The sequence below is a fragment of the Neomonachus schauinslandi genome, chromosome 7, assembly GCF_002201575.2.
Source record: "Neomonachus schauinslandi chromosome 7, ASM220157v2, whole genome shotgun sequence".
In the NCBI taxonomy this organism is placed as follows: domain Eukaryota; kingdom Metazoa; phylum Chordata; class Mammalia; order Carnivora; family Phocidae; genus Neomonachus; species Neomonachus schauinslandi.
Genome location: NC_058409.1, coordinates 69,656,564 through 69,668,739, shown reverse-complemented (window position 1 = coordinate 69,668,739; position 12,176 = coordinate 69,656,564). Strand labels below are relative to the sequence as shown.

The 12,176-nt window shown below is 36.2% G+C and overlaps 1 protein-coding gene across 3 annotated transcripts in view; it reads left to right on the top strand.

Annotated features, from left to right (window-relative positions):
• Window positions 1-12,176, top strand: part of FAM172A (family with sequence similarity 172 member A) — a 406,595-nt gene that overhangs the window by 44,838 nt on the left and 349,581 nt on the right. For 2 of the 3 annotated variants that reach the window (XM_021701780.2, XM_021701773.2), the window contains one exon: window positions 1,854-1,954. The exons of the other annotated variant lie outside the window; for it this stretch is intronic. In XM_021701780.2, coding sequence (XP_021557455.1) covers window positions 1,854-1,954 — 101 coding nt within the window. The remainder of the gene's footprint in view (window positions 1-1,853; window positions 1,955-12,176) is intronic. 3 annotated transcript variants of the gene reach the window in all.

Here is a 12,176-nt window from a genome sequence, read left to right as displayed (position 1 = left end):
GTGAAACTTTACAGCAGATTTTAGGGGACCCTAAGCTAAAGTATCCTAAATCAGACCTTTGACAGTCACTGGAGAGATTGTCCAAACCTTTGAGAAATGCCATACTTGCAAACAAAAATATAACATAAGTGATCCAGGTGTTTTTTCTGGATAAGAACTTGCTCACTTTCTTTGACTCTTAACCTTCTTTTCACTTTTAACACTAGTGCTAATAGGTGGCTATTTTGACAGTCCCATTTTCCTACAGAATCCAAAAAAGAGTGTTCTAGTGATCTAACACAGTGTCTCATGTTGAGAGTATTAAAAACTTTACAAATAAGGATTAGCCCTTATTTTGCATATTTAAAAAGGCAGTTTTGTGTGTGGTGAAATTGATTCATAAAAATAGTGAAGTAGTTTTACTTGGAGTAGTATATTTCCAGGGTTCAGTTTTAGTGCCATAATTTTCCTTTCAACATTTTGTCCACTCCTGCATGCCCTCATTGAATAAAAATCAAATACTAAGTTCCACTTTGCATGTCATGTCCCTTTTTGGACTCTAAACCCTTTCTTGTGCTTCAGTGCTCTTAGCATAAAGTCCAGATCCAGTAGTTTGAGCCTTCTGCTTTTTGATCCCAACATGTTCTCCAGTGTTCTGCAGTTTGGCTCAGTACTTCTTTTTGTTTCTGTTAAAATGGATAATTCACTGTTATTTGGATGTTCTGTCCATTTTTCACAGTTTTGTTTAAATTGCTGGGTAGAGGCAGGGGAGAGTAGGTTAAAGTAATTGGCCTGTGGTCTGTTTCTCTCCTGATTACCAACAGCACGCTTCTGGGACAGAAAGAACACAGGTGGCCTGGTCTTTTCTCCTTATAAACATGCTGATATTGTAATCTTTTTGTGAATACAGACTATTGTATGCTATGAGCAGAGTCTTTATCTATGGAAGACTTTGAGCAGAATGACTGGTTTGCTTATGGTAAACTAACGTATAATCTGTGGATATTTGAAGTAAATTTCTCTGAAGAATATCATAGAAGCAGTACCACTCTCTGGCACATAAAATTGAAGTATTTTGTAACCAAATGCTTACCAATGTATGAGGTAACCTTTTTGCCTCACTTAGAGACATCACCTACTCTGGACCAGAGGGTGCTGGCAGTGAGAGGCAAGGACCCGGGAAGAAATGCCTCTCCAGCTTTTCCTTGCCTGTGCCTCTGGATTGCTTATTCCCTTGATATTATTAGCAAAGTTATTACCGGTAAAATTTCTGAAGTGAGTGTGTCTGCCTTGACAGTCCAAACCAGTGTTGGCTCACTGCTTTTCTCCAATGTTCATTTGAAATCTTAACCATACCTCAAGGCCTAGTTGAGAAATCTCACTGGGACCTCTGAACCTATTGTAACCTATAGGGATCTTCCATTTTTCCAAACTCATTTTAGACTTTATCGTCTACATGAGTTGCCTGTGGCAGTTTTTGGATTGTTGACTTACTTCATTCTTGCTTAACTTCCTGAAAAGCTGCTTAACTTTTTGATATTTATGCTTTTACTCCTCTGGTAACCTCTAAGCTTAGGAACTGAGGCCATGTTCATGGCTGTAGCTAGCCAAGATCCTTATACATGATAGGCCCTCAAATGTTAATTTGCTTTAGAGAAATGAAGGTCAAAAGCCACAGCATTTGAGTAGTTGGGACCATTCTTTTATAGTAGTTAGATGTTTGCATCATGTTAATATTTGAAGGAAAAATATAAAGAAGAAATGAAACTTCTGAGAAAGTTATTTTAAATTTTTATCAGACATTATTTGTTATATTTTTCATATTATTATAAATATACTCTGAATCATAGCAATACTATTTGTTTATCTTCTAGAGGGGCAGTTAAGACACATAAAAACTGGGGAACCATTTGTTTTTAACTACCGGGAAGACTTGCACAGGTGGAACCAGAAAAGATACGAAGCTCTAGGAGAGGTATGGTCATATATTCAACTTTAAACTTTTTTTTTTTTTTCCAATTTTGAATAGTCAGAATAAAGGTTTTGAAGCTAAAGCATTTCTTGAAGTCTTTCTTTTAAAAAAAAGTGATTTTAAAAACGTTTTGCATTTTTTTATTTCAATGGTTATGTTTGAAACATATTCTCAGTTTCAAAGTTTATGTTTTTATGTAAACATATCCTTCCCGTGACCCTAATATTTTGTAGTGAGTTATTACATCAGAAAACAAATTCATGCCAAGTTTTTATCCTTTAAATGTTTTTAAAGAGGTTGAATCCTCCACCCTGCCAGGCGGGATAAGTGTTCTTTTAAGTGCTTATCTTTAAAAAAAATAAATAAATAAGTTACCTATGTTAATTATGTGAGGTGATGGATGTGTTAATTGTATTAATCTTGTTTATCATTCTATAATGTATGTATATATCAAATCATCACAGTCAATTATTCCTCAATAAAGGTTAAAAAAAAAAGTGCTTATCTGTGTGAAGATTGATATTTACTTGGCTAATAAATTGGGTCTAACCTACTACCTTTGACTTGATGGAGGATTAGGCCTTGTGACCATTTAGTTTCCTCACGTGGTACCAGTGGGAGGAACCCTTGAAAATGTCATTTGTCATTCAGGTGTCATTTTGGCTGTTAAAGCCAAAAGTTTTATTCATTCTATATCATATTAAGTAATTTTAATAAAATGCATATGGACACATTTGTTCAGTGTGATAACTGCATACTACTTTCGTTCTCTAAGGAAAAGCTGAAGTTCCTATATTCCTGCTTTGATTCTTTAAAAAACTAGTTAGAATGAATTACTTGGTTGAACAGTAGCATAAAGAATACATGAAACTTGGTGTATGTTTGCTAGGAGAAAGTTCTCCATGGATTGCATTTCCGCATGTGTCTGAGCAAAGGCGCTGACAGCTTTTGTTGTGGACTACATTTTTGAGGGTGTTTGTATTAGGAAACTGCTTGGAAGACAGAAATTGTGTCTTCCTCCAAGGCAGAGAGCAAATTTGTTAGCTGTCCAAGAAAATGCTTTCCCGTCCCCCACTGGGGGCAAAGAATGGGCAGGTTTGTTAGCAACCCCCTTATAAGATTGGGCTTCATAAATTTTGAGGTTCCTCAGCTATAATACAGTCCCACTGTGTGCTTAGCCTCTATCCTTGGCCTGTCCACATTGCCTCTTTGGGCTTTGAAGGACCAAAGAAAGAGATGAAAATAAGTTCATGCTGCTTGCCCTATAACTCAAGTAATAAAGTCTTTTGTCTCTGACACATGAGTCTAGTGTTTTTTGACAGTATCCATGAAATAGTAGCAGGCTAACTTGTTAGCTTGCAAACAGGATAAAATCTTAGGCCCTTCAAAGTTCTTGACATTGTTCTCTAGCATTTATAACTTAAGTATAATTAGTGCCCTGAATAATTCCTGCTGCACATGAGATGTTTGCCCAGTTCCACATGAATTAATTATATGCTGCAGGCTAGTATTATGTTGATTCTAGAATATCCATACTATATGACCTTACAGAAGAACTGGGGATGTTTGTTTTGTTTTGTTTTTAAATGGGGCTTACAGTTTACTCTTTTCCCTGAGCCACACATATTTGTTCACTTGGACAGGTGCTGTTCTGTAAACAAACTTTGTCCTTTTTGGCATCTGCATCTTTTCCACCCTTAACCTGTATCCCCTAGCATCATCTCTGTCAAAATTTAGCAACTATGGGGCGCCTGGGTGGCTCAGATGGTTAAGCGTCTGCCTTCAGCTCAGGTCATGATCCCAGGGTCCTGGAATCGAGCCCCACGTCGGGCTCCTGGCTCAGCGAGGAGCCTGCTTCTCCCTCTGCCTCTGCCTCTCTCCCTACTCATGCTTTCTCTCTCTCTGTCCGTATCTCTGTGTCTCAAATGAATAAATAAAATCTTTAAAAAAAGAAAAAAAGATAGTTTAAAAAAAAAAATTAGCAACTGTGTCTTATTAGATTATCCATGTACAAGTGATTCCTTTCTCCTAGATCTCCTACCATATGTTCTTTGGACGTATGGATCGTCAGAGGTTTAATTTTTGGTGGATCTTACTCCATGATAAAGTATTTTGAAGTTTCACTTTAATGATTATATATAGATAGAGATAAAATATTCTGCATTATCTAGATTTCCCACTTCCTGTGCCTGCATTCACATTTGTGTTCATGATCAAATTGGCCCCAAATGATCACCCCAAATCACAGGATTTATTCTGTAATGTAGTGTATTTTAAATTTAGATCAGTGGACCCCTGAGCTTCAAGTATCAATCCCTTTTGCTTCCCAATATATTTATCAAAAGTAAATATAACTTTCTAGCATAAAACTGTCACAACAAAAGATCCAAGGATTAGAGAAGGGAAGTCTGGTTGTTAGCATTTTGTTCCCTACCATCTTGCTTCTCATGTCTTATTTGAAATAACTTGTTTTCATTACTAATCTCACTGTTGAAAGTTGATTATTAATTGAATTTCATTTCCTACATTTTAGGATTGAGATGTATGAGTTCTAGTTACATACGAATAATAACACAATTTTCATTATAGTACATTTGTTTGGTGTTCATTATGGTGGGATTTAGTAATACATAGGTGGACCTATCTTTTTGTCCATATTCCTTCATTTCTATTTCTGAGCTATGCCTTCCAGTTAGATTTAACCACCTTACTATACTTCATTCATACCTCTTCCTGCCTTCAGGTTTTGGATCTGATGTCTCCTAGGAAGCCCTCTCTCATCTCCTCTACCGTTCTTTGTCTTTCTCTTTTCTCAATTTCCTTTCTTCTCATTCTCTTTTTCTGCCTATCTTGCCTTCTTTCAAGAAAGATTTAATGTGACCTTAAATGTGAATATTCCATTTACCAATATTAAAAATTAAGTTAAAAATAATAAAATAGAATTAAAAAATGTTAGTAAACTAATGGCATGAGTTTGCTTTCTTTCTCTTAAGATACTTTACTCTGTATTACAGTATTTTTTTATGCTTGTCTTTCAACAGTTTGGGGAAATTTTCTGTGTTCTCATGATATTTGTTGAATAGCAAATGAGTGTGATACAAATATATAAACTATAAATTCTAGACCTATGCATTTCAGGAAATTCCTTAATTTTAGGAATTTGAACATAAAGATATGCTTTCTTATTGGAAGAAAGGAAAATGATATGCTAATGATAATTTTCCCATTTGTAGAACTAAACAATTTTCAATTATTTTACTCTCATTCCCATTTAATTTCTAAGAGTTTCAGATGATTATAGCTTTGCTGATTAAAATTATTTGATTAAAAGTAGTCTGTATTTGTGGCATGTTCTGCTGGAAAATTTTTATTCTTCATAGTCAAACTCTAGACTTAATTTGCTATAATTCAAAAAATAGAAGTTCTTGTATGACTGTCCAAAGTTCCTAGAAAACAAATAAACCTTTGCATTTAAATTCTGGAAATAATTTAGTACTTCATGTTACCAGTGAGGTTGCTAGTTACAGTAAGTGAGAATCTGTAGAAAGCATCTCACCACGTCCTGTACATAGAAGCACTGAAAAACCTCCTTCCTCCTCATTGATGGATAGGGTGGAATTCAGAAGAAAGTGCAAATTGGAGTTTGTTGCCTAGGAGTCTGCCTTAATAAATAGCTTCTGATACACTTAAGATTGAAGTTTTAAGGAAACAGATTCTGACTTTAGCCAACAATCTAAACCAAACCCCTTCTGGTTTTTTTTTAGTGTGTTCCTACTAAATATCGAGTTTTGTCTTCACTAGAAAGCTACTATGTATGTTTCACAAATACCGTTTTAGTTTATGTTTATTTCTCTCTTAAGGAGATTATTATAGCAGTCATTCAGCAGAAATTGTTTTTAAGACTTGCTCCTGAAATGCTCTGTCATTTCTATGTAAATTAAACTTATTGTGTAAGTAAAATAAACTGAGATGTCAGTTTGTTTTTAGAATGCAGTTCCATAACTACACAAAAGAATACTCTTTGCATTCACATAGTTACGTTTTTATAGTCAAACAAATGCTTTTGCTAATATGCATTTTTTTTTACTATCTACATACAGCTTGATAAAAATATGTAGCCTATAATAAGTTTGGATAATTTATCTAAATTTAGAAAGATACTGTCAGGGTTTAAGGAGGTGGGAGAGTGGTGTGAAAGGGTAATTTTCAAAATAGAATTCTTCAGTATATATACTGGAGTTGAATGCCAGAGAATAATGTTTCTGGTAGGCTCAATCAGGAAGACTCCAAAGGCTGTGTCATATGTCAAGTAGTAAGTAGAATTTAGGTTTCAGGCTTCATTTGTAAAAACTAGCATGTAATTTGTGAAATTTTCCCAACTATCTCTTTCATATCAATACTGAATTACTATTAAGTGGAGAATTTATAATCCAGCAGAAATTCTAATGAAAGAGATTTGATTTTCTTAACTAATTTGGGTCTTCGCATTTCCTTTAATATTTATCTTAATTACCTCTTTAAGAATTAATAAATTGTCAGTGTGCTTAATAAGAGAATAGCAATGATTTGATAGTCTTATAAGCGTGGCTTTTTATTCTTGGCTAGAATCACACAAAAACAACCAGGGGCGTAATTTTTTTTTTTTTTTTCACCTGTGAAGCCATCTGGTCCTGCACTTTTGTTTGTTGGAAGTTTTTTGATTACTGATTCAATTTCTTTGCAGGTTGTCAATCTGTTCAAATTTTCTATTTCTTGCTGTTTCAGTTTTGGTAATTTAATATTTCTAAGAATTTACCTATTTCTTCTAGGTTGTCCAGTTTGCTGGTGTATAGTTTTTCATAATATTCTCTTATAATCATTTGTATTTCTCTGGTGTTGGTTGTTATTTCTCCTCTCTCGTTTGTGATTTTATTTATCTGAGTCCTTTCTCTTTTCTTTTTGCTAAGTCTGGCTAGAGGTTTATCAGTTTTATTGATTTCTTTCCCAAGAATCAGCTCCTGGTTTCATTGATCTGTTCTATTATTTTAGTTTCTATATTATGTATTTCTGCTCTAATCTTTATTATTTCTTTCCTTCCACTGGCTTTAAGCTTCATTTGTTGTTCTTTTTTAGCTCCTTTAAGGTGTGATCTTAGGTTATTTATTTAAGATTTTTCTTGCTTCTTGAGGTAGGCCTGTATTGCTATATACTTCCCTCTGAGAACCACTTTTGCTGCGTCAAGATTTTGTACCTTTGGGCTTTCATTTTCATTTTCCTCCGTGTAATTTTTTTATTTCTTCTTTGATTTCTTGGTTGATCCATTTATTACCTAGTAGCATTTTATTTAACTTCCAGGTATTTGTAGTCTTTCCACATTTTTTCTTATGGTTGATCTCTAGTTTCATAGTGTTGTGGTCAGAAAAGATGCATGATCTGACTTTAATCTTTTGTTGAAACTTGTTTTGTGGCCTAATATGTGATATGTTCTGGAGAATGTTCCACGTGCACTTGAAAAGAATGTGTGTTCTGCTGTTTTAGGCTGGAAGTTCTGAATATATCTGTTAAATCTCTCTGGTCCAGTGTGTCATTCAAAGCCATTGTTTCCTTGTTTATTTTCCATTTAGATGATCTGTCCATTGACATAAGTGGGGTGTTAAAGTCCCCCACTATTATTGTATTAATATTGATTAGTTCCTTTATGTTTATTGTTTTATGTATTTTGGTGTTCCCATGTTGGGTACATAAATATTTATAATTGTTATATCTTCTTGTTGGATTGACCCCTTTATTATTATATAGTGCCCTTCTTTGTCTCTTCTTACAGTCTTTGTTTTTTGTGTTTTTTTTAAAGATTTTTTTTTTAATTTATTTATTTGACAAACAGAGAGAGGCAGCGAGAGAGGGAACACAAGCAGGGGGAGTGGGAGAGGGAGAAGCAGGCTTCCTGCCAAGCAGGGAGCCCGATGCGGGGCTCAATCCCAGGGTCCTGCGATCAAGCACTGTATCATCATCATTGGGCTCCCTGCTTAGCAGGGAAACTGCTTCTCCCTACTCCCCCCTCTTGTGCTCTCTTTCTCATGCACACATGCTCTCTCTCTCTCTCACAAATAAATAAAAAATAAAATCTTTAAAATAATAAGATGAGTCTCTTGTAGGCAGCCTATAGATGGGTCTTGTTTTTTATCCATTCTGACACCCTATGCCTTTTGATTGGAGTGTTTAGTCCAATAATTGATAGGTATTTATTGCCATTTTGTTGTTTGTTTTATGATCGTTTTTGGAGGTTTTTGGAGGTTTTCTCTGATCCTTTCTTGTCTCTCTTTCATGTTTTTCTGATTTTCTGTAGTGATATATTTGGATTTCTTTCTCTTTATTCTTTGCATGTTTATTAGTGGCTTTTGATTTTGGTTACATTAGGTTTGTTTATATACTCTTCGGCATATAGCAGTCTCTATTAAGTTGATAGTCGTTTAAGTTTGAACCCATTCTTTCCTCTTCTCCTCCCCACAGTTTAGGGATATGTTATTATATTTTATATCCTTTTATTTTGTGAGTTCCTTGACTGATTTTTTTACAGGAATATTTGCTTTTGTGTTTCCTGCCTTTATACTGTTACTTTTGGTCTCTCCTTTTTACTCAAAGAGTCCCCTTTAACATTTTTTGTAGGGCTGGTTAAGTGGTCATGAACTCCCATAGCTTTTGTTTGTCTGGGAAACTCTTGATCTCTCCTTCTATTCTGAATGATAGCCTTGCTGGATGTAGTATTCTTGGCTGCAGATTTTTCCCATTCAGCACTTTGAATATGTCATGCCACTCCCTTTTGGCTTGCCATGTTCTGTTGAAAAATCTCCTGCTAGCCTTATGGGTTTTCCTTTGTAAGGTAATGACTTCTTTTGTCTTGTTTCTTTTAAGATTTTTTCTTTATCACTATATTTTGCCAATTTAATTACAACATGTCTTGGTGTTGGCCCGCTTTTGTTGATTTTGATGGTTCTCTGAGCCTCCTGGATCTGGATGTCTGTTTCCTTTCCCAGATTAGGGAAGTTTTCAGCTATTATTTCTTCAAATAAATTTTCTGCCCCCTTTTCTCTCTCTTCTTCTGGGGCTCCTATAATATGAATCTTATTACATTTAATGTAGTCACTAAGTTCCCTAAGTCAGTTCTCATTTTGCATAATTCTTCTTTCTCTCTTTTGTTCAGCTACATAGCTTTCCATTAGTTTGTTTTCTTTTTTTTAAATTTTATTTTATTATGTTATGTTAGTCACCATATAATACATCATTAGTTTTTGATGTGGTGATCCACAATTCATTGTTTTCGTATAACACCCAGTGCTCCATGCAGTACGTGCCCTCCTTAATACCCATCACCGGGCTAACCCATCCTCCCACCCACCCCCCTCTAAAACCCTCAGTTTGTTTCTCAGAGTCCATAGTCTCTCATGGTTCATCTCTCCCTCCGATTTCCCCCCCTTCATTTTTCCCTTCCTTCTCCTAATGTCCTCCATGCTATTCCTTATGTTCCACAAATACGTGAAACTATATGATAATTGACTTTCTCTGCTTGACTTATTTCACTTAGCACCCCCATTACTTTGTCTTCTATGTCATTAATTCATTCCTGTGCTTCTTCCAGCCTGCTGTTCATTGCATCACACGTGTTTTTAATCTAATTTATTGCACTCTTTATTCTCTCATTCTTTTTTTAAGTCTTTTATCTCTGTGGTAAGGGTCTCACTGATGTCTTCCATTCTTTTCTCAAGTCCAGTTAGTATCCTTATGTTTGTTTCTTTAAATTCTCCATTACTCATGTTACTTATAACTGTTTGGTTTAGATCTCTGCCCATGTCCATATCTTGTTCTTTCATTTGGGGTAAATTCCTCTGTCTTCTCATTTTGTTTAAGTCTCTGCGTGCTTCTCTGTATTAGCAAAGCCAGTTATGTCTCCTGTTACTGAAAGTAATAGCTTTATAAAGAAGAGGTCATGTAATGCCTAGGGCCTGGCACTTTTGGGAGTGTCTCTAGTGTGTGCTGTCTGTGCTGTACTGTTGTTTTCTGGCTGTTGTGTCCTGCAGGCCAGTTGCCTGCAGTGGTTCTTCTTGCCTGCTCTTGGTAGTGTTTGGTCCCTGGCCAGAATGTGGTGAGTTTTAACTAGGTGTGCTCTGGTCTGCCTGTGAAATGAGACCTGTCACCACCTCCACCAGAACTGAGGCCCTGCAGAACTCTCTTGTTGGGAAATGTGGTGTAAGCAGGGGTTTGTGCTGGTCTCCTGGTGGAGGGGCCCAGTGGGCTGGGACTGATGCAAGTGTGACAGGAAAGGCAATTCCATGGACTGCAGGAGGGTAGCGTAATTGTTAAATTGTTAAAATGTTTTTTGAAGATTCACATTTCTGCTTATTCAATCAACCACTAATCTAGGTACTATTGTGAAGGGACTTTGCAGATTTAATTAAGGTTATTATTTAGCTGACCTTAATATAGAGAGATTATTCTGGATTATCTGGGCGGACCCAGTGCAATTACATGAGTTATTTAAAACTGACAGGAAAGGCAGAAGAGTCAGTGACGGAGATTTGACAGAAGAGGAATTTGTAAGAGAGGCAGCAGAGGGGAAGCCAGAGAGAGCCAAACATGAGGAGGTTTCAACATGACATTGCTGGCCCGAGATAAAGGTAGGACCCACATTCAAGGACCATATAGAAGCCTGTGGGAGCTAAGGGTGTCCCTGTACTAATAGCCTTTAAGGAACTGCGGATCTCAGGCCTGCAACTTCAGTGAATTAGCTTTTGCCAACTACCTGAGGGACCTTGAAAGCAGACTTCTTCCAGAATTTCCCGGTAAGAACCTGTAGGCTGACACCTTGATTTTGGCCTTGTGAAACCTGGAGCAGAGAAACCAATGTAGACTTGTGATCTACAGATTGTGAGATGCTAAATTATGTTGTTTAAAGCTGTCAAGTTTGTGGTAATTTTGTTTCATTAATAATAAAAAATTAATGTACAACCCTTCCGTGAAATAATTGATTCAGGTAACGATTATCAGTGGATGCTAATTTCATTAGGTAAAAGTATGTGAGGGATTATTTGCACAATATATTTGCATAGTTCTGAAGTATCACCTCAGAGATTTCTTGAAATTGTAAATGGAAAAATAGGTACCTTAAAATAGAGATCTAACTATGGGCACTTAAATGAACAGTTAGTATTACTAGTAATAGAATAACTTGACATTTATGTTTCCGCTCATGTGATGCAATTTGAAGTACAAAGCATTAACTGAATATTCTGGTTATCTATGTTGAATCTGACTCTAATCAGATCTTAAAGATTTTTTTATTTAATTTCATTTGGAAGAGAGAGAGAGAGGACAAGTGAGGGGGAGGGGCAGCAGGAGAGGGAGAAGCAGACTCCCCACCTAACAAGGAGCCCGACAAGGGGCTTGATCCCAGGACCCTGGGATCATGACCTGAGCTGAAAGCAGATGCCTAACTGACTGAGCCACCCAGGTGCCCCCAAGGCATGTTATTTTTAAATGCTTCTTAAGAAAGAAAAGAAAAAAGCCTATACAAATAAAAAGAAAGCATATATGGCAAAATGTTGTTAACAGTTTTTCAATCAAAGGGGGTAAATGTAAAGGTGTTTATTGTGTTATTTTCCAACTTTTCTGTATGTTTGAAAAGTTTCACAAATATTGGGGGGGAATAGAAGATGATAGGAAACTTGAAGGAGCATCTTTTATGTGAGTGGGGCTTGTTCACTGGCAGGCTTTACTTAGTGTTCTTGGATAGGTACTATTTTGTTTGGGACCTTTCAAAGCTTAGAATCTGGAATACTTTTCTCGGGGGTAACAGCATCCATTCTAGTTTCTTGAGTTGTCTTCAAATGGTTTGTTCCATTTTTTTAGAGATACCTTACTGAGTATTTTGCCTGGGGCATAAATGCATTTGGAGTCTCAGAGGGAATGAACTGGACATAGGTCCGTGAGTGTTGTGACAGGATTTTCTCATGCTTTTACTTACATGTCTTATTACATATGCCAAGAATGCAAGGCCCTGCCTGCTTTTTGCATAGGCAGTTTCTCAGGGTTGTGTTTGTGTAAGTCATCTTGAGGGATAAGATGAGACAAAAAACAGGATTGCTTACAGCTCGCTTTAAAATGGTCGGCTCCCCAAGTTTCATATTCCTCACCTTTAAGTCAAATCATTGTGAGCACAGCATTCATCTAGGCTCATATAATGCTACCCCTC